This window comes from Dunckerocampus dactyliophorus, chromosome 7, assembly GCF_027744805.1.
Source record: "Dunckerocampus dactyliophorus isolate RoL2022-P2 chromosome 7, RoL_Ddac_1.1, whole genome shotgun sequence".
NCBI lineage: Eukaryota > Metazoa > Chordata > Actinopteri > Syngnathiformes > Syngnathidae > Dunckerocampus > Dunckerocampus dactyliophorus.
Genome location: NC_072825.1, coordinates 15,149,369 through 15,174,499, shown reverse-complemented (window position 1 = coordinate 15,174,499; position 25,131 = coordinate 15,149,369). Strand labels below are relative to the sequence as shown.

The 25,131-nt window shown below is 39.0% G+C and overlaps 2 protein-coding genes across 7 annotated transcripts in view; one reads left to right on the top strand and one right to left on the bottom strand.

The window, feature by feature from the left end:
• The window catches only part of ulk4 (unc-51 like kinase 4), a 103,315-nt gene extending 100,278 nt beyond the window's left edge, over positions 1-3,037 (bottom strand). The window contains exons 1-8 of the mRNA XM_054781063.1: positions 2,954-3,037; positions 2,731-2,868; positions 2,459-2,558; positions 2,029-2,168; positions 1,781-1,922; positions 1,560-1,661; positions 1,402-1,485; positions 714-789 (exon numbers count right to left, since the gene is read on the bottom strand). Of these exons, the coding sequence (XP_054637038.1) occupies positions 714-789; positions 1,402-1,485; positions 1,560-1,661; positions 1,781-1,922; positions 2,029-2,168; positions 2,459-2,558; positions 2,731-2,868 (782 nt within the window). The 5' untranslated portion in view covers positions 2,954-3,037. The remainder of the gene's footprint in view (positions 1-713; positions 790-1,401; positions 1,486-1,559; positions 1,662-1,780; positions 1,923-2,028; positions 2,169-2,458; positions 2,559-2,730; positions 2,869-2,953) is intronic.
• A 290-nt stretch (positions 3,038-3,327) lies between these two features.
• Positions 3,328-25,131, top strand: part of trak1a (trafficking protein, kinesin binding 1a) — a 43,474-nt gene continuing 21,670 nt past the window's right edge. The window contains exons 1-4 of one of the 6 annotated variants that reach the window (XM_054781522.1): positions 3,329-3,598; positions 8,901-8,927; positions 9,008-9,268; positions 19,902-20,096. In XM_054781522.1, the coding sequence (XP_054637497.1) occupies positions 9,235-9,268; positions 19,902-20,096 (229 nt within the window). In that variant the 5' untranslated portion in view covers positions 3,329-3,598; positions 8,901-8,927; positions 9,008-9,234. Of the gene's footprint in view, positions 3,613-8,900; positions 9,269-13,455; positions 15,517-19,901; positions 20,097-22,619; positions 23,415-25,131 lie in introns of those variants that run through there. The other 5 variants (XM_054781527.1, XM_054781521.1, XM_054781524.1 and 2 more) reach the window with 5 other exon arrangements.

The following is a 25,131-nucleotide window of genomic DNA, read 5'->3' as shown; positions in this document are numbered from 1 at the left end:
AATTGTTTTGACAGTTGTCATGGTAACACAACATGCATTCTATCTGGAGAGGTTTGAAGCGCAAAACCAAACAAGCTGAACTGAGGCAGCAAACTACAGGTAATGATACATCAAATGGTTAAATGAACAACCTGTGGCTGTTCAAAGACAACCTACAGTACAGCATCTGACTGTTTTGTGGTTGCCCTAAAGCACATTGCGTCTTTCCCTGACATTGACAACCACTGCACATATAAAATAACAAGTACTGCAGCCAAGATTTATTTATCACAGCAAGCATAAAAAAACACTAATGGTCACATCACTAAACTTGACACTTAGCAGTTACTGCCAAGCAGTAACCACTGATAGTTTCTAGAAAATCCAAATTAAATATGCTATAGTCTATAAAAAGTAAACATGAACATAAAAGATGCATGTTCTAAATAAACTAAGTCATTGCCATTAACATAAATTCGTCTGTATAGATTTCTGGAAATTACGATGCGAGGGCCTCTTCTTCGTCATCATCTTCTTCCTCCTCTAATTCCGGTCTTTCAGTGTCCAGAAAAGGTGCTTATGCAACTCTGGCAAGTTCATTCTTAAGCACAAAACATAATAACAAAATGTATATTGTAGTAAAGTAAACTAAAGTAAGATCTTTGATTGCCACACTCATACAATATATCTCAATCATGTTACTACCAAATGTGTGCATGTGTGCGTGGTCTGACCTCTTACTCGGGTTTTTGTTGAGTAAGCCTTTCAGAAGATTTTGGAAATCCTGACTGGGAGGAGTACTTGAGGACACTGTAGTCATCAAAAATACAATGCTTAAAAAACAACAAGAATGACTTCATCACTTTCTACCGCTTATCCTGTGCAGGGTCAACCATTCAAACTCAGATTCACACCTATAGACAATTTGAGTCTCCTAACGCAATCACAGGGTACATACTGTATATACAAACAACGATTCACACTCACATTCACACCTATAGACAATTTAGCGTCTCCTAACAACCTAACATGCATAGTTTTTCGGCTGTGGGAGGAAATCATGGTACGCATTCAAAACCCGCACAAGCATGGGAACAACATGCAAACTCCACACAGAGAGGTCTGACCTGAGATTCAAACCTGGAACGAACTGGCTGTGGGGCTAACTACATGCATCACCGTGCTGCCCACCAATGATGCAATCATTTCAAATTATTGTTTTAAAATTATATTGTCCTTATAAAGCACTGGTAATGTGGTGGTACATGCTGCTGCCTTTTGTGCAGTTGGCAAAAGTTTGAGTCCTGGTCAGTTCTCCAACATCCAGCTTGCTGTGGCAACTCCCAATGGGATAAGCTGAGACAGTTACATGGGCCCTTAAACAACATGCACAACACTGTACGTGTGTGCTACTGTGTTTACCTTTCTGCATGGGAGATGATGGTTCCTGATGCAAAATCATTTCCAGTAGTTCACCATAACTATTAGACAAAAATGGAGGTTTACCTAGAAGAAAAGACAACAGTGAATAAATTATACATGATATGAAACAACGGATAGGATCTTGTTTGGTACAATACCAGTGTACATGTAGTACAGAATACAACCAAGAGCCCAGACATCTGAGATCACAGTAGTTTCTGAACCCTGTAGAACCTCTGGAGCCATGTAAATTGTGGAGCCTGGTGGTATGCCATGACAGAGTTACAATAGTGGACACACTTGAATGAAACATGAAGAGTCTATAATTCATACAGTATCAATAGACAGACTGATTGATAGACTGCCAACAATTGCTAACCTTGAAACCTTTTCTTTATGTTGTCGTATTCTCTTTTTCCTGCCTCTTCACACAATATAAAGAACTCTTCAAGAGTTTCACTGTTTGTTTTGGAGTGACAGAAGTTACCTAACTTTAAAATACCACTGCTATCCAGCATGATCTATGAGAGGAGAGATTATTACAATCATATATCATATAATAAATTACAAACAATACATTAAAAAATCGATGTTTTGTGGCTGGTGCTTCACATATATGGTACAAACCTTAGCAGGTGTCAAGTCAGAGAAAACAATTCCTAACTTGTGGATGTATTCCAGTCCTTTGACCACGTCCCATCCAAACGTCCTGACGACATCCTCTGGAAGAAATCCATCCCGAATAATAACTGACTCCAAGGAACCACCTAAAATGTTAAAGACAAAGTTGAAAGTCGATGTAAGAAGAAAAGAAAGCGAATAAGAGACAATTTCACCAAAATATGAAAAATGATGGAAAACATGACACTTACACATTCAACAAGAACTACGTTACTTTCTTAATCTCTTTACCAATATGCGAAACTCTTTGGTGTGTTCTACCATATGCTATAAACCATCCATCCATGCATTTTCTACCGCTTATCCTGCTCAGGGTCAGCCTATAACAGACCCTTGTAAAAAATTAATTATTGTACAAGTAGCATTTGAGGTGCACCTGTGCAGAGCTCCAGCACTAACCACAAGTGCTTTCTGGTCTCATACCACTCATAAAAGCGTACAATGTTAGAATGATCCAGATCTTGGGTGAGACGAACCTAAAGGGGAAAACAAGACAAGTCACTTGAATCTGTATAATACAAAGCACACATGTTACGTCCTTGTGATGACAACATATTGTAGTCTGTAAAAGCTATACTTAAAATTCATAACATTGCACCCATCCTAACAAAACATATCGGATCACGCGACTAAGAATTAATATCTCACATGGTTTGTGACTTCAGGTCTCTTAGATTTGTCAATGCATTTGAGAGCTACATAGTTTAGAGTGCCCATCCTTCTTCCTTTATAGACAACAGAAGTATAGCTTCTTCCCAGCTCCTCGTAGAGGTTAATGTTCTCCATCTGCTGAGAAAATGAACAACAAATACTTACATACAATTTAAAAAATGTCATTTCACACAACAGTTGAGTTGAAAGATAATTCTACCTTTGTGCCAACGACAATATTAGTTTCACAAGAAGAGTTATATGAGAAGAGTTATATGAACAAACATCTAGGTTTATCTTTGATATGACATCACATTCGGCAGCAATACAACCGGAAACAAATACATAAATATAAACCGACGTTTTATTTTTTGACAACCAGCAGTCTGATACATGGTTCTACAGAATACAGTACTGATCTAACAAATTATTTGAACGTATTTGTCATTTTTTCCATTATAAATTAACATTAGATGTAAGCCAAATCCTATAGCATAAAATCAAAGTATTGGCGACGCAGTAGTAGCATTTTATTTTGAAAACGCCAAAAAAGGAAGTATAAGCCATTTCCTCGTCTTTGACCCCAATGTGATGCTTTGTTCCCATTTAGTGTTACAGCTTACCCTGGAAGTAGCATTTTAACTTTTGGTGAAATTTTATAAACTAGCTAAATTAAATGTACTTATTCAGTACTGAACTGTTCATATATGTTATTAGTTTGTCAGATAGATTATTGTTGTAGCTGTGAGCGAGTGTTCTTTACGAAGCTGGCGCCTCAGAATTTAACGCTGCCAAACTTTAGTCACACATAAACGGAAAACGGATTTAATGCGTCGTTTTGGGTCAGCGCTGTCTTCCATAAATGGTAAGAAGTTGTCTGTAAGTACTTTTTGATGTGTTTTAGGAAGTTTGTTAATAGTTTTCTGGAAATTGAGCAGGTGCAAAGTGCCACATTGTCTGACTATGACCGTACAGTTAAAGAATGATAACAGCGATAAACAGGCAAAGATTCACTGAAAGAGTAACTTTGCTGTAGGTTACATTTTGACACTTTTGCAAGGCATATGCTTTTATTGTGGCACTCGTTTGAAAAAGATGCAATCAAGGTGTGATTGCGGTTTTACAATGACAAGAAACTTGAATGAGTTGAGCAGAGTTATCTTGGTGCTGAATTTGCTGTTTTACCTAAATCAGATACTAAAACACTTCACTGTCATCATGTATCAACCATTGTGAAACTAATGACAAATAAGTGTGAATAACTTTGGGGTTTTTTTTTAGCCTTTAAAGTTTTTGGAATTGTAAATGCAGTTCTAATTTCATTTTCAATCACTATGTAATTTACCAATACCTTTTTACAACACCTAATTACCAGCAGAAATTGATTTATCAACTGCTGGTCAAGTGACAACAATGTTTATGGCCATGCTGCAGCCGCAAATTATATTGACACAATACTGTGGTAATAAAGGAACCTCATGGGGTAGTTGCTCATTATGTGACAACATGACGGATATAGCTGACTGAGCATGTACTGGTGTGTTATGAAGACGACATCATGAAATGGTTTAGGCTCATTTTGAAAGTTGGTGGCGTATTCTGCAATTGACCAGCATGTGGCAATTTCAGCTGCAAACAATAGTTGATCTCCACTGGGGAAGAGTCAGTTGTATTTTGTTAGTCTGCTGGCTCTTATCTTAGTTATGATTTTACAGTATATAAACTTCAACCGTAAGGCTGCAATTCCATGAGGGGATTTCAGCTTTTGGAAACTTCCTCCTCCGACTGGTCATTTACATTCAAGAATATCTGCTATGTGTCATCTCAACTTCTCTGTGCATTTTTCCCTCCCTGCGGAAGAGAATAATGAATAATGCTCTTTGTTTTAACAACAACAAGGCCGCAGGATTTTAAATGTCATGAAATCACATTTGAATGGGTATGATTTTATAACATCACATGCCGATATTTGATCCCTCACACAGACCACTTTTAATGTAAATGATCGTTGTGGACCACTGGTAGTGGTACGAAATGTGTCTGATTACTAAATTAGCCAAATTTAACCCAAAACCTGCTTTTGGTTAAGGATTTCGGTATAGTTTTGGTAAATTGAAAGGCACTTTGGTTTTAGTGTTTACATGATCGGTGGATAATTTGATCGGTTTTAAAACTTATCTTCTCCTCAATGTGGTTGCCAACCATAATAGAGTGATCCTGAAGTGATCTCTCTAAATCTCACGTATTGAAAACAGCTACTGTATAATATTTTTCCAGGATTAAATCTAGTGATGGGGATAATAATGGATTAAGCAATTAATATAATCATTAAACGTGCTGTTTGTGTGTGGCATTGAGGCAAAATGGAATGCGCAACTTGTATTTAACCGATCTTAATTGTGCCTGTTGTGAGATAATTCAAACCTGCAATAAAAGTCTTGTTCTGGCACTCAAGTCTGATCTTTGTATCTCACATTACAGGGACATTACTGACTCCACCTAGTGACCAGTATAGAATACTACATTTCATCAATGTCATGGAATGCATCTTTTATATGCCTTATATTTGTATTTTAGTTCATTTAGCCATTTTTATGCATCAAAATGCTTAATTTAGGCAAAAAAATTGAACATTTGCTTAAATTATCATGTGTTTTGACTAATAATAGGCTGTATTTAACCATGAAACGGCATCATTTATTAATTAATATATTTTGGAAAAACCGTAATAGAGTTAAACTTCGAAATTTGACCGCAAAGTGGCAAGGGACAACTGTGTACTCCATCCAACTAAACTAATAATAAACTCCTACTATACAAAGTGTTGTGCAAACAAGGCCCCTAATGTTGATTTGCATATTGTCATGCTCTGGTGGGTGATTATATGTGTTTTAATGTGGAGAGCCGTAAAATGTTTTTCAGCCACTGTGTTACTGCATGTTTCGCCATTGCTGTAATCTTACATAAAATGTATTTTTTACTTGAATAGTACACACAATAACAGCTTTAAGTTGGTTTTCATGATTGGCCAGCATTTACTTAATTTGGCTGGAAGGTCAAGAATCAGTCGAACACTGTGGCCTTCAAAGTAAAAGCTCTGGTGATACCTGTGATTTACACAGTTTATCTAGTTCTATTCTATACAGTTTTTGTTACTGCACTATGTATTGTAGGTAAATAAAGATAGCATCCTTGCTCACATTTTGGATTTTGAGTGCATTTTATGCATACTGTATCATTTACCAGTGTGTTTAGAGATGAACTACACTACTTAGTGTCTTGGGACGTCGCAATGAACATTTGTATACTTGTACTACAACTACTGTACTATTGCTATGTGGTACAAAGTACAGCCCTGTGCAAATGCAGTCTTTACTACGCACATCCCATTTTCTTAGACCAGCAGTGGTTGTTAATGATTGAACTCCACTCAGACAGAGAGCATTTGGGCATTGATAGCATTCATTGATCATAAAGTGCTTCAGCCTGAATAACCTAGGACAGACCTTTGTAAGAAGAGAGCCCTTTTAGGCACCCTATATTGTGTTCAATTTTGTCAAATAATTCACTTTAAACGTATGGGCTCACAGAATAGAGTTTCGCACATTTAGGGATGCCATCCGTTTACAGTTTTGTTACAGCATCATGATTAAAAGGTGTGACATTTTGTTGGAGGCAAATTATCCCCCATACTAGTATCCTGTTCGTGAGGGGGTTGGTTTAATCACAAGAGGAAGAGGAGCGGACTGATAAGGGAACGTGATAAAATGTGGAAGTAAGTGAGATATGAACTGTAACACAATCAATCCAGGAAGATTGAAAGAGACTGAATAGGAACCTAGCTTGCATTCTTGACGTAAGTCTTCAGACTTTTGGAAACATTGTTTCTTATCCGTTGTTCTGTTTACATTACAGTTTTCAATAGCAACCAATGTCAGCCTGACTGTCCCAGTCAGAGTGGCTCTATACTGCATACCTTGTAGATATTTTTACATGATGGTCTGGTCACCATGGTGATCTTATGAAGGTCTTTCACAGCTGGTGTGTCTTAGTTTCATTAAATGAGCAGGTCTTTGGAGCACTATCCATCTAGCACGTACGCTTTGACCTGTTTCTGAGGATAAACAAAACTATGTCTACAGCATGTCTTGGAGGTAATTTGTGCTTTTTATCCTCTGGCAAGAATCAGCCTCTCGAGTGTATCAGGAAAGTGTTTTATGGTGTATGCAACATTCCCTGTGTTTGAGCCAGTCAGTCGTGTCATGTGGCTGCACTTTGCTGTTCAGAAACAGCTGACCACTGGAAATGATGACATTATGTTTTCCATCAGCCAAGATGAATATAAATATCCATACAGATTAAAGGCAATGGAAATCTCTGCTACTCCTCTTATTCAGAGTTCTCCGCATCAGCTCGACAGAAAGTAGAGAATCCCCACAAGCAAGGCCAAGCCCCGCTAAAAAGCTCCACCATGACATTATGTGAATTGATGTATTGACAGTCACAGTACTTCAACAACAGATGGCTAATATATTTCTGCTACGAGCACTGGCTTGTCAATAAGCTGCATGGTTTGCTTTTTCTGTTTCGCCCAAGGAAACCAAATGGTAACTGCACAGTTTCTTGCTGAAACTGTACTTCGCAATGGTGTTAAGTTAGACTTCATTACAATGAGAAGTATTTTGTAACATTTCAGCTACCATATTTGTATTTATTAGAAACCTGTTTTTAATTCACCAATTTGCCTCATGCTTCGGGGTAGGCTAAGTGTAATGTCCTCTCCTTGACTTCTATGGCATACACAAGTTATCAGTTGGAGATACCTGAAAATACAAAGGAAGGTGTGTTTTTCCTTTATTTCCAAAAAAACCTTTTAGTACACTTGTTTTGACAATGAAACCTGAAATGCTTTGTAACAAAAGCAAGCACAATTTAAACCCCTTCACAATAATGTATCGTTCAAATAATTGGTTATTGTTAAAATAGAAGCATCGATGTAATCTAGTGACTGTCAGCCTGCTTGTATCGGAAATGTGATGTAAAACTTACCATATTTGATATCATACTGTTCTTTTTTAGAGACAGAATCCACGGCACCGCTGCTGGTTGCAGAAAAGAAAGGCACAGAATTTTGCTTCATATGTTTAATAGATTATCATTTTTACATATTGCAACAAAAATTGTACCCTACATTCAATCATAGTTGCTAGCGCCAAATTGTGTACTGTTGTGAAGACATCTGTTATGTTTTGGTACACAGTATATGTGGGATAGCTCAGTGTGGAATGGCAGCTGAGCCACCAGATCAGTGAGCTTGGCAGGACATGCTCTCCAGTCGACCTTAGCTGTAGAAAGTTGTTGTAATGTTCATAATGTTGAAATAGGCGCAATAGTAAATGATTAAGCCAACAATGTTTTAAAATTTGGAGTGAGGAATGCAGTTGAGCAGTCTTATCTTTCAAAACAAAAGCTTTATATTCATTATAGTGTTAAGGTAAATGAATATTCAGTAAAGTTAGAAATGAATAGTAATAATAACTAGAAAAGCACTCAGAGAGGCCAGACCTCCGCCAAGCGCCATAGTTACCCCCATATTGTGATGCACACCAAAATAATAATCCTAAATTTTTTGGATATTATGTAGAACCTGTTGGAATCTTGTCCTGTATCACCCCCAAAATGTAATCAGTTCTTCCATGTCCCATTTCCGAGAATTCCTGAAAATTTCATCCAAATCCATTCAGAACTTTTGAAGTTATATATAAGTTAATGCAGACAAACAAACAGGTAAACGCTGGCAAAAACATAACCTCCACCCCTGCAACTGGTGGAGGTAATAATAGTAATAGTAATAGTAATAATCAACAATGACCTGAAAAAAATAATATAAAATTAATATAAAACGTTTTGGTTGTACCATCACCATTCCTACATCAGTTCATTCATTGTTTGTCATCACTAGAAACAATGTTTCATCTGAATGTGCTGTGTCTTATAAATTATGACCTTACCCAACTAAAACTTAAGGCAGCACTCACAATCCAAATGTTGTTTGTATACCAAGTTAGACAAGGAAGAGAAAGGCAGCAATGTACTACCATGGTATACACACATTCTGGTCTAAAATGAATCCACATTAACTGCCTCCCTTGTCTTTTCTCTTTCAGGTATAAAGTGTGACCTTTGGGCTTTCAGTTGAGTAGTCATGATCGTGTGGGCTCCTGTTCCAAGCCAGAGTAAATGTAGCTCGTCATAACGTCTGTTGGTGGTGCAGGTTTGCCCATGGCTGGTCCTGGCTTAACCTGGTAGCTACTCAGTGCCAAGCTGGAGCGCAAGACTCCGCCTACGCCCACCTGTTCCTGTACCTCTACCCCTCCCCCGGAACCACTGTCTGATCACACAGCTCGCCTCCTAAGCCCAGGTAACCAATTGGCCAACAAGGGAGAGGAGGAAGTGGAATATGTCAGTGAGGCACAGCTGCAGGCTTCTTTCAGTGGGTTCATGGTCACCTTCAGAGATGCAGAGACCATTACTGGTAATACTTTATTTTATTACTCTCAGTAGGCCAAACATACTATAGTCAATTTAGTATTTTATGTACTCTGAGTAGGGCAAACATACTATAGTCAATTTGTGCATCACTGACTCAGCAATTGATGAAAGAATATATATTTTAACAGTTAGAAATGTCTCCCTTTGAAATATCGATTTGTATGCATTAATGCATTACTCAGGCTAAACATTAAAAGATTTTTATTAAGAGTTTACCCTCCCACAGGCTGAGAACCATGTGCTGTGAGAACGTGTCCCTCAATGTGACCCTTTCACATCCTGTGTCTAAAGATGCCCCAGGGGACATCAGCCAGCAATTCAGTCACTCAATTCACTCAATTCATTTCACTCAACAAATTTTTTTTTCATGTCCCGAAGCAATATAATTGTAGTGTTGTATCCTAAAATCTCATTTTAGGGCATGGAGGGCTGTTAGTCATTCTTAACCCTCAGCAGATGAGTTAAAATAAATGACTCTGAACCAGAGATCTGATCATTGTATTGGAGTGGACAGTTCTGTGAGTGCACCACGTAGTCCTGACCAAGCACCACCTTAGCAAGGCATTCAAAGGAAAGCCTAGCACTTAGACAGAACCTAAGAATGTATTCATTATTTTAGACCACAAAGATTTGCTTATGCACACAAGCAACAGGAAAAGACCCTCCCATGTGTGCAACAATTGCTCGTGAGCTCAGTTCCTCTCATTATTTTTTGGAACAACAAGGTCTCTTATCCACCATGTAAACACAATGTTTAAGCTTATTGTTTTCCATATCACGCTTATAGTGCATTAGAGCATATGCATGCTTCAAGGAAAAAACTGCACATTACTTTTCCCTTCCACAAGCCTTGCAGTACAATACAAATCCTACAGTTTTACCTACGTTTTTTTTAAGAAATAGTGGAGAGATTATTTTTGGTTTCACTCCCTTGTGCAGACATAAATACAATCAAGTCTATCAATAGACGCTAGCTCACCCACGACCCTGAACAGGAATAGTGTTAGAAAATGAATGAATTAATACAAATAAAACAAGTTCAGTTTACTATTGTGTGTATTTGTCAACAGTAAATTACAGTTCCAATTACAACATATTGAGCAATAGTTTAAAATTGTTGCAAACAATATGCACATATTCCCAATAGGGTGTGTGACATGAAGAGAGACCTTAGTGAATTTCTGCCAATGCCTAATAACATTGATTCATTATTGACATATTATTTGTCAGTAACTGATTATTAGTCTCTTTACAGATTCCTGCATTTCAATTTGTTGAACAATGTAGACGCTAGTATGTGTGTATTAAATGATACCACATAATAATACAACTACAACCAATACATTTAGTTGTAGTAGTAATAATAGTAATAATAATAATAATAATAATAATAATAATAATAATAATAATATATGTATCCAAACTTATTGGCCCACAGCACATTGTGTTGTCTGTGACTTTCAAATAAATCATTTTACTGCATTGTACTGCCACCTACTGGTATCTTGGCAAAACAATGCACAGCATTTGTCACAATTTTGGCATCTTTTTTCCCTCATAATGTTATCTCTTACTGTATTTCATGCTGCTGTAATGTTTTCAGTGTATCTGCTCAGCTCTTCTTGTTTGCTTTCTTCACATGGAAAACATTTTTGTTTAGTGTGAATAATTTCTGTCAGATTGGAGGATGAATGAACACAAAGAGCTAAATAGTGTTGGGCATTGCCTTTGAGTGTCTCCTGAGTGTGGGCTTGATTCTCCTTGGTAAGCAGCTAAAGTGATGTAAAGAGTTGAGTAACTTAGTGGAGTAATTGCCGGATGCTGGGTGAGGAGAGAGAAAGAGGGAGGGATCAAGAACAAACAGACAGAGGACTTGAGGGTGACAGTTATATAAGTGTACAAACAGAATCCAAATGGCTGCGCTTGCTTGCCAACTCTAAGCCAACCAGAGTTTGAGAACACAGTCGACGTGTTGTAATGTTTGAGGAGAACTTGGGTCTCAGTTTGCATTATCACAGACACACAGCCCATAAAAAGCCAAGAGACGTAGTATTGAAACTGTTTGACGCCAGCAATGCCTTTATGACTGTTGTACAATTGCAGCCTAAAAGCTATTGTTGTGTATCCCTTTATCCAATTCTTTCAATTGTTTTGTAGTTATTAACCTTAAAGCTCTGGAATCAAAGTATGTTTGATTTGCAAATGTATGGACCCTTCCTCAAAAGTATACAAAACCACCCCGAAACTCATGTAAAAATATGCACACAGAGCTGACTAAAGACAATAGCATGCATAAAAGGGCAGTTTCTTCTCAAGCTTGTAAAACACAAACCAGTCAAACCTCTTGCAACTAAAGTTTGTATGATTATTGGTTGTTTTGAAAGTGCCTCAGTATAAATATATGTTTTCAAGTTTTGAGGCGTTCAGGAACTGTCCTCTCTTCAAATTGTCTTCCGTGGATGACCAGACTTCTTGAAGGACTTGAATGAGTTTGCCACGTTGTAAAGAAGCAATTTCCAGAAATTATTCATTTGGAACGACCAACTTGTCTTGCTATGGTTACGGCATTGTCTTCCCTTTGCCCTTCATCTGGACAACCTGCTCCCAGGGGGTTAAGTCACTTTAGTACAGCTCACCACCTTGGTGTTAGGTGAAAACTGCTAGGATACCAATTAAATAGGGTCTATCAGATAATTAAGGAAATTTGCATCAGGTGCTAGATTAACACCAATGACAGGGAGGTATCTGAAAGGAGAAGTTTGTCAAATATCTAATTTTAATTGTTATACTGTACTTTAGAATATACTGTATGCAACTCATACTCACCTATTTGCTTAGTCCAAGCGGGGACCTTTTTTTGGCCAGTGTATGGAAGCAGTTAGAAAATGAGTGCTGCTTGGAAGTTGATTTTGCAAGTTCTTCAAAGTTACTTGAACCTGACCTTGGTTGAATATAGAACACAATTGGAACAATCAGTCCAGTTGCACTTCACTGCCTAAGAACACCCTAGAGAAGTAAACATAATTGGCACTAAAGTACAGTGTTCCCTCCCTCCATCACGGTTCACCTTTTTTTTTTTTTTTTTTTAACAGTGTGTTAATGCTGTTACAGGCTGAGCCTGGCTCTTTAAGAAGAATTGCATTGTGGGAAGTTGAGTGTTGTAGTTGTGTGCTTTAGCACGAGGTTGCTGTTTCTCTCTCTCTCTTCCCTCTCTTCTGTCTGCACCGCACATTGTGTTCTGTGTCCTAATTGGCTGTAGACCAGGGGTGTCGAACTCGTGCCATGGCGGGCCGAGACGCTGCAGGTTTTCTTACCAGCAGTAATTTTAATGATCAGCACCTTCAATTTGAGGGAAGGAGCTCATCAATTAAATCACCTGCTGGTGGGAGATAAAACCTGCAGTGTCTCGGCCCGCCATGGCATGGGTTTGACACCCCTGCTGTAGACCATTGTCAATCTCCTTCGTGCCATTTCCTGTCATCGCTAGCAAATTAGCTAACTGTGTGAGCAGCTTTCTAACCGACAATAAACAATGGAAGAAGAAGAAGCTAACCGGCTGTAGGACGCCATTACGGAATAAATGAATATTCGGTTCAAGGAGGAGGACGAGGAGGAAAATCCGACGACAGGAGCAATATGTTTTAACAAGGATACAAAAACGCTACGGTGAAAAGGCGGCAAGATGAAGAGGCACGGTTAGAGGAGTGAAATACACGTGTCACTTAATCATTTCTTATGTCCAACCTAGTAGGTTGATCATGAAATGAAATTTGAACTTTGAGAGTCTTTAAAAAAGAGAGAAATGTGAGAAAATGTTAATGCCTGTGTGAGGAAAGTGTATAAAGCAGGGGTCACCAACGTGGTGCCCGCGGGCACCAGGTAGCCCCCCACGACCACATGAGGTGCCCGCAAGCCTGCTTTTCATTCAGGTTTTCAGTTAATAATGAAAGAACAGTAGAAAGAAATGCATTCTGAAGTACAAAATGTGAGTTGTGGACACCAGCATTTGTTAATGTTCTGGTAAAACAAGCATATTCGCTTTGTTTGGGTTTAAAATAATCTCTGAAAATAAATGTTACAAAAATGAGTAGCTATTGGCCATTTTCATTTTGTAAAAGTAGCTCTCACAAGGAAAAATGTTGGTGACCCCTGGTATAACGTGTTTTGCGAGGGGTTTTACAGCCTGAAAACATTATATATAATAATTGCAGACAAAGTTGGCTACTTTGCGGATTTCACTTATGGCGGGCTATTTTGGGAACATATATTTAATTCATTCAGATCTAAGATGTGTTATTCTAGTGTTCCCTTTATTTTTTTGAAGTGTAGTTTTACAATTATAGTTTTACATGCACAAAGCAATTCAAAATGCGTTCATAGAAATGACGAGTGAAAGGGATAAATGAACATTTAATGTCCCTTTTATCTTGATTGAATACTTGATTGTTGATATAGAGAGCTATGAGGCAGCAAGTGAGGGATGAGCAGAGATCCACACGGATGCCACCTTTGTCTTTTCCAATGAGTTATTTCTTGAATTCAATAGTGTTTGTCACCTTCTTTATCAAAATGCTGGCACTTTCAACTTTCATTGACTCATATTGGGTTATTTTGCAATCGTGATAAAAAGAAAAGCAAAGACTGGTGATGAGTCAACCGCTCATAGATGAGCAACGGAGCTAGGTGACAGTGGTAAATGGTCTTTCACTTGTACACTAAGTCCCCTACTAACGAACATCCAACGTGCGAACATTCGGAGATACGAACACAAGCCGACTGGTCTATTTTTTCATGTGTTTTGCCTTATAAGTCCATATTTATACTGCTACATGCTTGACCGGCAAACCCATATTTATACTGGTACATGCTTGACCAGCAGAGGGCACTGTGACACTGCTAATGGGACCAACAGATACAGGAAGACGAGGAAGAGGAGAGAGGAAAGCGAAGAGTTTTATGATACAACCCGGACAGAGCGTGTGATTAAAGTTTATGAAGAGTTAATAGGCCTGCTTAATTCTACACCACCCGCAGAACACTACCTCTTTTAGAAGAGTCTAACGACGATTTGTCCTTTTTTTTTAATATCTCCTCCTCCTCCACCACAACCAACGACGTATGCTCGACCACTCCTCTTCAAAGGTAAATAACATTTATCATTACGTATCATTATATCATTTTTATTATTGTTTTTTCATTAATTATCCTCGTTTAATATAACTACTGCATCCAAACTCATATTTACATATATACACATATACTGTACAGGTATATGTATACACGTATATGTAGTACCTATATACAGTAATTGGTAATATTACCTTTTCCCCGACTTAAGAACAATTCGACTTAAGAACGGTCGTCTGGAACCAATTGTGTTCGTTAGTTGGGGACTTAGTGTATAGCGCTTTTCCACCTCCAAGGCGCTCAAAGTGCTTTGACACTGTTAGCACATTTACCGACTGATGACGCAGCATCAGGAGCAACTGGGGGTTCATTATCTTGCCCAAGGACACAAGACGTTTTGTGATCTAAATATGTTCCGAACACAGTTGAACTCACACAGTATATTAATAAAAAAACAAAATGCAGACCATATTGCATGCTAATCGGGAAATGGATATAAGCAAACCAAGGAAAAACATTTTGGGTACATTTTTGTTCATCATCCTTGTGATGGTAAACTACTGACAGCTTTTTTACAGTTATTCTAATGCAGCAGCCTTCACTGAGTTTTCTTACACTTCCCTTGGCCATGTCTGTCATTATAACATGTTCAGGCTAAACCAGTCATTTTTCCCATTTTCCCAGCACAGTAGCAACACTAGTACCAGAAGCAGTAGTTGACTAGTAGGAAATGTGCTTAGCACTCTTTGAGCTTTAGTGCATTTGCATTGCCATTATGTGCAGTTAGTGCAGGGAGTAGAAAGAGTCCTGCTGAGGGAGAGAAGAGGGCTAGTGTGGGGCGGTCCATGTGGATCTCGTCATTGGCATGTCAAGCATGGTGAACCAGTTTGGCTCAGCTTTTCCTCTTCACTCCTCCCTCTCCCCTTAACTCCCTGTGTCTCTTCCAGCCAGTGCCGTCCTCAATAACTTTTAGTCCCCTCTCTACTGTGCTTGCTGTCTCTCGTTCTTTCTCCCCCTTTGTCGTGTCCTTGCCCTCTCCCTGATTTGTGGAAAATGTGATCGGTGAAGGGCACAAGGTTTTTGTTCGAGCGTCAGGCAACATGAGTGAGTACATTGCTGTTTTTGTTTGTTTGAACAGCTGTCTGGCGAACTTCATGTCCGACATATGGGCAGTTTGCCTCATTCACTGTACTCAGCCACTCTGTTTTCTCCTTGTTTGTCACCTCATATATCTGGCTGAGACTTTATTCACACCCTTTTTAGACTTAAAACCCTGTCAATACCCGCAAAATCTTTATACACGCTAGCACAGCTTGTTTTTTCAAATGTCTGTTAACATTCCACTTATTGTACTGGAAGTTGGTTGTATTGCTTATTATCAGAAACTCATTCTTGTAAAACGTTTTAAAGCTTGCATATAATCAATTTAACCTACAAGAGGAAGTTGTCACTTAGTTGACCGCAATGAGAACCGCTGTATAGCTTTATGGAGGGCAGCCATGTTTGACCATAGAGGTGCTCAAGAGTTTCAGATTTGTCCCCAACTGTTTCATAAAGTGTATTACACCAATATAACTTACAGTGGGTTTGAATCCAGTCAATTTAATTTTGTTTATTAAAGTCTGTTTTTCTGTGCTTAAGTCCAAGATAGATGTAAAGTCATCAGACAGACTTACTCATGACTTTAGCCACGTCTGATAGTCTCACATGTTTATTTTTTTATTTTGTTTATTAGTTTATGGACAGTAGACACTTTACATTAGTCATATAGAATCACTGGCTGCACCCGATTCAGCATTCCACTAATTTCCATCTGTAGTCCTTGCAGTTTATTGTGTTATGTTGCAGTGTTTATTGCTCTGACAAGACAGTGGACTATTCTTACATTTGAACTTGAACTTTTCTTCTCTCGGTGGCTGAACCCTGCTGTACTGTCTTTGAACGCAAAGGCACTACAACTTCACCTTAGTTTGGGTCTCTATCAGTTTTTAGCAAATGTAAACATATATTACAAGCTAAAATATATAACTCGGTGTAGAAATTACATAATCGCTTTAAAATGCGCCTGTAATGTCACTCACACAAGTTAAATAAAAAATTCAATTCAAATCAAATTGTCTCCTCCAACTCTTGAAAAAAGTTCCACTGATCCTTGATAGTCAAATGTTGTCTCCTATCTTTGCTCTTTTCACTCCTCAAAAGCGCTAATAACAGGCCGCTGCCTGGCTCTTTGCTCCGGCTAGCTTTAGCCTTAGCCTTAAGCCACCTTGACACTTGAATGAATTCTGTCCCCACAATGGTATGCGATTTTTCGTTCCAATGAGTAAATGTGTGAAGTATGTGTAAACTGTACAGGGCTGCATGCCAGTTTTTTTTCTAAACGGGGAAATAGCATCCATCCAAACATTTCTCCCTAGCAAATGCTTTTTTTTTCAGTGGCGAAAAAAAAAACGTAAAATCATTTATGGAATAAACTCTGGCTTGTAAATTGTCCACTTGGACCATGGATATGGTATAAGAAAAAAATATTATGTTGTTATTTCTCAAATTTCTATCTATCTTAATAATGGTTTTGGGACTGGAGGGGAGACGTATATTGCTTGCTGCCGTAAAATAGATCAAGATGGCATAGATTACACATGCCTAACATGTGACTGCCGAAAAATAGGCCGACTAGATGTAGACGCGTTCTGCACATGCTGAGAACCCCGCTGAACCGATTGCGTTTCGGGTACATATTGCGCAGCAACACTTATACTGGCCTACATTTTGTCATTTACATTTTGTTCACTTCCTGTGTGGAAAGAAAGGAAGGTAAATACTATAAATAAATAAAAATATATGAAAATAAACAAAATATTAAAAAGCAAATATGAGTTAAAATAATGACACATTTAAACAATAAGAAAACAATGAGGATGTTGACTTCAAGTTGCATCAAGTCTTTGTGAGTTATGTCTTTAATTCCTTGTAGTCGACATGCTGTCATCTTCAATATTTGTCCAGTTCCTTGATGTCTTTGACAACAAGTACTTTGGCTTCCTCCAGCCCTACATTTAACTTGATGTAGATTTTGCAGTTGGCGCTCCGAGTGGCTTCAATTTTACCCCGTTTCCTTAAGTCGCACGCCATCTTGGAGATGTCAGCGTTGTCATTAAAGGGATAGTTCCGATTTTTTTACATAAAGTTGTATGACATCCCCATCAGCATTATAGTCCAATAACAGCGACTTACCCCCCACTTGGTCTCTTAAATCCCATCTGGTCAGAGTTCCGTGATGAAGAACGTAGTTCCAGTTAATTGCTAGGGACAATTAAGTAGAGTTTGGCTTCTCAAAACAATATGCGTTCAGAAGATTAATACATTTGCATCACAAAAATACCTTCTCAAAAAAATCAGACCTCACAAAACGCTTGGCGTTATATCTGTCTCTCGCCATATCCCTGCGTCTTCGTCACATACACATAAACGCACAGGCGACAGTGCACAGGGATACGGCGGGAGACCGCTACAACGTACTCTTTACTTAATTGTCCCCAGCAACTAAGTGGAACTACGTTCTTCATCACAGAAATCTGACCAGATCTGGACTTAGGAGAGCAAGTGGGGGTTAAGTCGCTGTTATTGGACTACAATGCTGATGGGGTTGTCATACAACTTCATGTCAAAAAATCTGAACTATCCCTGTAATGTCGGATCCTCATTAATGTAGACATTTGTTTCTTTCAGCTTACTTCTCTGCCTTAGCAATGCCAACTTGTTTATTCAAAAGGGGACAGTGGCTTACTTTGGATGGGTGGTTAAGAAGGAGTATGACTAAAAAGCAGCAGATCTCATTTCCCAGACTGACGTAGAAACTCACAGCCAAGCAAGGCACCTAATGCACCCAAGTGGGTGCACATGGTGTGTGCTATTGTGGTAGGTTGAATGCTTGTGCTTGTAAAAATGTGTTCATGTTAAATGAAAGGCTACCTATAACACCTGTAAGTAAAAGTAGATTATGGCATTGCACACACACACACACACACACACACACACACACACATTCACATTCAGCATTTGCCTTTAAACGTGGTGAGTCAAGTTGATGAGAGTCTAGTTGAAAGAGCTCAATTTTGGTTTAATCTAACCAAATCACATTCTACCACACCTGCTATGCAAACGTCAGAGGTGCGTGTACCTGTACATGTGCCTTCTTGAGCAGGGGGACCTTGTGGGCACTGCAGGATCTCAATCTGTTACAGCAAAATGTGTTACTGATGGTTTTCTTGGTGACAGTGGTCCCAGCTCTCTTGAGATCATTAACAGGCTCCGCCGGTGTAATTCTGGGGTCATCTCACCTTTTGCACGAACTTACACGGCGCTCCAGAGAGAGGATGATTGATTGAGTTTTGTCTTGTATTTTTTCCATTTTGTAATCATCGCCATTGTGATTATTATTAATCTGAATTCTTGCTGGGTTGTAGGGCATCACTGAGTGATATACAAATTCTTTAATGTTTTTTTCTGTATTTTTTTGTGATATGTTGTCTCTTTCTGTTAACTGACAATCCAGATTTCAAAAGGAAATGTTTGGTTAAAAAATATTAGATTTGTTACTTGTATTTGGTAAAACTTCACTGTGGCTAAACCTTACTGGTTGTATATGGAAGATTGCTCAGCAGCTGTGGGCATGTTTGTATGTTTCCTGAACTCAACACAGTCAGTCATTCAGTCTGAATGAGCCAACTGTGAGAGACAGCATTGTTAGAGAGACACAGACATACAGAAGTGAGGACACCCTGACAGCAAAGGACCATCAGGAATAGTGGGAGAGGCAAACAAAAGATTGTCACATTTACCACAATCTTATTTACTACAATCATATTCACATATCATGAATCAGTTTATGTAATTCTTCTCAGCTCCACACTTCTTGTTAATAAAGCACAGCACAGAGAGAATAGAACACTAAACAGACGCACTTAACTGGGAGGTTATTGTTTACCCTGCAGCAACACACATACTAGATGACTTATTATTTAGGATTTACCTGAAGGCTGCAGTTGCAGTAGTGGGCAGAATTGAAGTAAGACACTGTTGCATTAATATTTTCAAGAAGTGTATTTTATCACTCTTATTGTCCTCTTATTACGGTTAAATATACTTAAAATTACTTCATGAGAATAGTTTAGTGAATAAAGGAATGAGTTAGGTTTCCATAAATGTATGAGTCACATGACTTGAAAATAAATAAGGTCTGAGAAACTGTTTATGTAACTTAACCATTCCCTCACTTTACCACTAGATGGCAGGCTATACTTTCTTTTGCAACACTGTAGAAATGGCAACTCCACTGTAGATAGATGCACTTCAGAATATTAACTAACCAATTTTGTCACAGTGCATGACCAAGAATTTTGGACACCACAATTACAATGTAATTATCCACTTAAACAATGTTATTGTTTAAAAACTAGTACAAATGTTGTAACTTTGTGTCTGTGCAGATGTGTGTAACAATACTGATTTGCCAGAGCTTGAGATTATTAGCCTTTTGGAGGAACAGCTGCCAGTCTACAAATTAAGGGCAGACACCATCTTCGGCTACGAGCAAGATGACTGGCTGCATACACCTCTGGTGGACCCCAACTCCGCCCTCGACCTGACAACTGAACAGATAGAAGAGACCCTCAAGTACTTCTGTAAGTTCATTCCTCTTCTGGTATATTACTGTTGGAATAGTCCTGCTTAGTTTGTACCACAGTGACTTGTGTTACTGTTTCAATTAATGTTTTTAAATCCAAGGTTGCTTGGTTGCAGTAGTTGCTTGGAAAATGGATGGATGATCAGCTGGGCAAAGTTGCCACAACAAACATTCTCTCTCCCTGTGTCTCTCTCTCTCTCTCTCTCTCTCTTTCTCTCTTTAGGCATGTCTGCATTGGTCTTATCAGTCTAGTATCTGTCTTGTTGTATGCATACCTTGCCTATAAAACATTAATGCACACATAAGCAAATGAACATTCAAACCATGCAATGTAAAAAAAAAAAAATCTCATACATAATTTACTTCACAGGTCACGTCTATTTGAACAGGAACTCACGGTGAAAAAGTGCTTCTATAATTAGCTTGAGCATCTTATAAATAGCATCTTCTCCGAACTGTAATTCAATCTTACCAGCCCTTACTAGCTTAGGCAAATTGGTCCTGCTTTTTGTGTGTGTGTCTGATAGAATAGAAGGAAGCAGACAACATTTGGTGGTGGTTGTCTTCCCTGTTGGAGTCATGTTGCTCATCATTGTCTCAAACAGATGGTCAGATATCAACACACCCGTGTCAGTTTGCTTGAACACTGATGGTTAGTGGTTAGTACTGTATCTGTTTCATCCTGCCATTCAACCACCTTGGCCTTCCATTTGTTTAGTTTCCTTGCCAGTGTTTGTAACTAGCAATGTCACATGTCCAGATCTGATCTGGATCCCCATCAAAAATGTCAGTATCTGAAATATGACAAGGAGTGAACAACACACATTCTCTCCGTCTGTAGATGCGCTCAAGCGTGAAGTATTTAAATGAAAACAAACATAATGCCGTTTATACAATATGCCTGTGAATATTCTCATTCATCCAGATCATTGTATTCTCAGAGCATTCAATCGCTCACAACTGGACTGTTCAGGTTGTTTTAGAGGCAGACTTCATCAGTTCCTGTTCAAAGACTAGGTGGGACACACCAGTCAGACTAGATATGACAGCTCTAGTGTAGTTCATGCTCAAAGACTTGGTGGGACACACGCCAGTCAGACTAGACAGAACAGCTCTTACCTAGTCTACCTAGTCTTTAAGCATGAACTGATGAAGCCTGCTCGGATGAGAGGTGAAACGCCTTTTAAGACATGAACAGTCCAGTTGCGATCCCCTGAATGCCCTGAGAATGTTTATATAATGTTATTTATATGATGGTCACCCATCTAGTGACACTTTTTTTGGGAACAACAATCAAGGTGCTGTCTGTCACGGTTAGATACTGGCGTTCAAACATACGATATACCGCCCTCTTCCTGCTTAGCCACGACTGCTAATTGTCGATAGCTTCTCTGAGGCTGCGTTTACATGTATGCGTGCCATTAATAACCATTAATACCACTCACTTTTTACAGGCCGAATGACAAATCTCATTCAGTTTAACTCATCATTGTGAACAATATTGACATTCTTTGGTACATTCGGAAACCACTATTGGTAACATACAGTTATGGAAAAATTTATGAGAACACCCTTTTTTCTTCAGTTTCTTGTTCATTTTAATGACTGGTACATCTAGAGGTACATTTGTTGGGGCAAATATAATGATGACAACAAAAATATTTCATAAGAGTTTAATTTAATTGCTGATATTTCCATTGTTTTCTTGATAATAACCAGAATCACTTAAGTTCTTACATCAATAGCTATGGCATTGTACTGCCAAAAAAAAACAAACTCTTATGAGCTATTTTTGTTGTCATTATATTTGTCCAAACAAATACCAGGCATTAAGATGAACAAGAAACTGAAGTAACAAGGGTGGTCTAAATATTTTTTTTCCATGACTATATGCTAGTCGGTAGTGGTGTTTTTATACTTTGGGTGAAAAGAGTGTAATTTGGAGCCAATTAGGGATAGCACCTTTTAAGCTAAATTGTAGCTTAAGCTGCAATTTCACAACACTACACAATAAATTCTGCTGTGTTAGCCTGAAACTAAGTCAGTCAATTAGTAGGATTGATTAAGCATTAATGTATAAAATGACTTGAACCTGCCTGCCTAAAATATTCGAAGTGCATGTATTTTGTAAAACATTTATTCTGTTTTTTTGTGGATGCACATTCAGTTTGGTTCATTTTCTCATTACTTTTGTCTTGAGGGCGCATCAGCCTTTTGTGCTCCAGTATGTTGTTTTCCCAGTACTTTCCTGTTAGCTACAATTATCCAATCAATTTTTTCTGTACGTGTCGGCCACGTCATCTCTTCCAACTCTACATCGCTCCTACACGCTGCTCAGTCACGGGCCTTGGAGTCTGAGCCTGCTACCATAGCAACCACTCAGAAGGACAAGTTAGGGGTGAGGGAGTGGGTGGGGGAGGTTGCTGACGTAGAATGGGTGGGTGGCAATAAGCTGGAGATGCTCACTCTCACTGGCTGTGAGCTCTCGTTTACTCCGCCCACTCTACTGTGTCATCATTTCTACTGCAAAACCCGTGACTGCTGCTGCTTGGTCTGTCTCAATCTCCGCATCAGTGGATTTATTGAGTCACTGTAGGAGATGCAGTGGTCCATGTGTAGGGTGGCACTGCTGGAACCAACGCAGAAAAGAACTGATATTACCTAATTGCAAGACAGGATGTGGTTAGTTGGCAGACTGGATGATATCAGCTGGAAGCTATTGGTAAATAAAGACAAGAGAAGAAGCTGGCATACCTGTGACTGGGGAAAACTATATGGTAGTCAATGAGAATGCAGATTGCTAGAGAGGAATGCACAACTTAAAGGATGAAGAATGGAGGATGCTAGCAAATATTTTTGAAACAGGGACAAATTATAATAATGTCAGACCTCAAGACTAAGTGGCGTTTTGTTCTTTCAACTGGTGACACAAAGTGTTTTTCAGCATGGCACCAGAAACAATGTGGAGCACATCATTGTGACAGCAAGCTGCTAATGAGCGTGGGACCAAAAGGGCAAGCCATAAAATTGGACCAACTCTTTTGTGGGGCAAAACACTGTGCCAGCAAGTAACCACAAAAGAATCTGGGACAGCAGAACTGGACCTTTTATTTGCCAACGGATGCCATAGGTGGATATAAGACCCCAGTGACAGCTGGTCATCCCGGAGCATGCTGGGGTGTTGGAGGGGCCAGATACATTGGAGACAGTCCGATACAACTGTGTCTCTGAGCAGAGAGGATGAAGAGACGGGGCCAGAGGTTTGTGAAGGCAGACTACTATGAGCTGGACTGGTACTATGAAGAGTGTACTGATGGTAAGACAATCTTGTGCATTGTTGTTGTTGGATATGTGCAGGTGGTGAGATAATAGTGTGCAAAAATGGAATAAATGGTACCCACCTGGCTATTTTGTTTATTTTAAGTGATCATACTGAGAGAGAGAGAAAGGATTAACTTGGGAGGGTGGCCTCACTGTAACCTTTTGATGCTACATGTGTGTTATAATTCTGTTTGATAACTACATATCCTCTGACAGTGCATACAAAGGTTAGCGGAAAGAGAGGCACGAAGCAGGATTGGTGTGCATAATCACAGAATGTTGAATGCTGGGCAGCTGGTTTTCTTAATAAATGCTGTGAGGCAGCTGAGTCATTGTATGCTATTGTGAGCCACTCAGGACGAGCTATGTGTGCACTGAATTGTTTTCATATACAGTATCTTTACAAGTTGGTGCTCTTTAGTGCCAGAACTCTCATATAGTCTTTAATAGTAGTAAAAGACAAGGTGTAGAAATATTCTGTGTTGTGTTGTTGTGGCATGTAACCTGTGTTGTAAATGTTATACAAATTGAAACAGCACACAACTGAGCCACGTGCTCGGTAGACTGTTCCTGGTCATGTGATGTGTGTGAATAACGGAAGGTTATAGCAGTCGGCATATTATCAGCCTGTCAGTGCTATCTCTGGCTCTCTGGTGCTTTGTCTGTGTTGTATGTGACCCGCATCTTATCCTTTTACTAGGCAGACTGTGGCAATGACTTTGCCTATGAAATACATTTATTTCCGTATAATTGGCATTTGTGTCACCAGGACTGTATTTAGGATAATTTCTTGATCTGCAGTGAAAGTAACATGAACAAGAAGGAATTTTGTTAACAATTTCACATCTGTCAGTGACGATAGAAATGTTACATAACCACTGGAGGAGGCTTCCCCCCCCCTCCTAAATATGAGCTGAATAATAGGACTCTGCTGGGGCCACCAATACTTGTAAATGCACAAAATAAATAGCTAAGAAGCACAGTTTGCATCTTATTTGGCAATGTTGCATTTTGTATATTTTAGAATGGTGTTTACACAAAACTAATATGATACACTTATGTGGCAGAATGATGAAAGTATGTGCTGTTTTGTTGGTGGAGCTCAGACAGAATTAGAAAGCAGCTGGTTTGCTGTTATTCTGAGACATGCAAGTACGAGATGTGTATGTAGGTTGGCTTATATTTAGCCTTATGATTTTCATGCTACACTTGGCTACTCATTAGCAACTCACCGACTGTCAATTGAAAGTCAGTTATCAGATGCATGGATAGTGTACAACAGAGGTCTCAAACATGTGACCCGCGGGTCATTTGCCGCCCGCTAAGTCATATTTTGCGGCCCTAGACTTGACATCAAAGATTAGTGTAAATGCGGCCCGTGAAGTCTGGGCAAGTTCAATGTTATTTGCAGGGATACGCAAATGCCAACGCTGAGCAGACAGAACAATACTACAATCGCAATGCTAACACAAACATGACAGCACACCATGTAACAGGTAAGTAAAGACACGTAGAGCAACTACTACTATAGGGAATAATAAACAACTTGTTATGGGCGGACAAGTGCTGGACCCCAGATGCAGAGGCAGTAGGCAGGTGTGCAGATAGGTCTTTTAATAAAGTCTGTAGAGGGCAAAACCAAGAAAGGGCGATGGTGCGTAGAGAACTGACACTAAAAAGGCACCATGAACAATGGTCACACAACTAAGGCT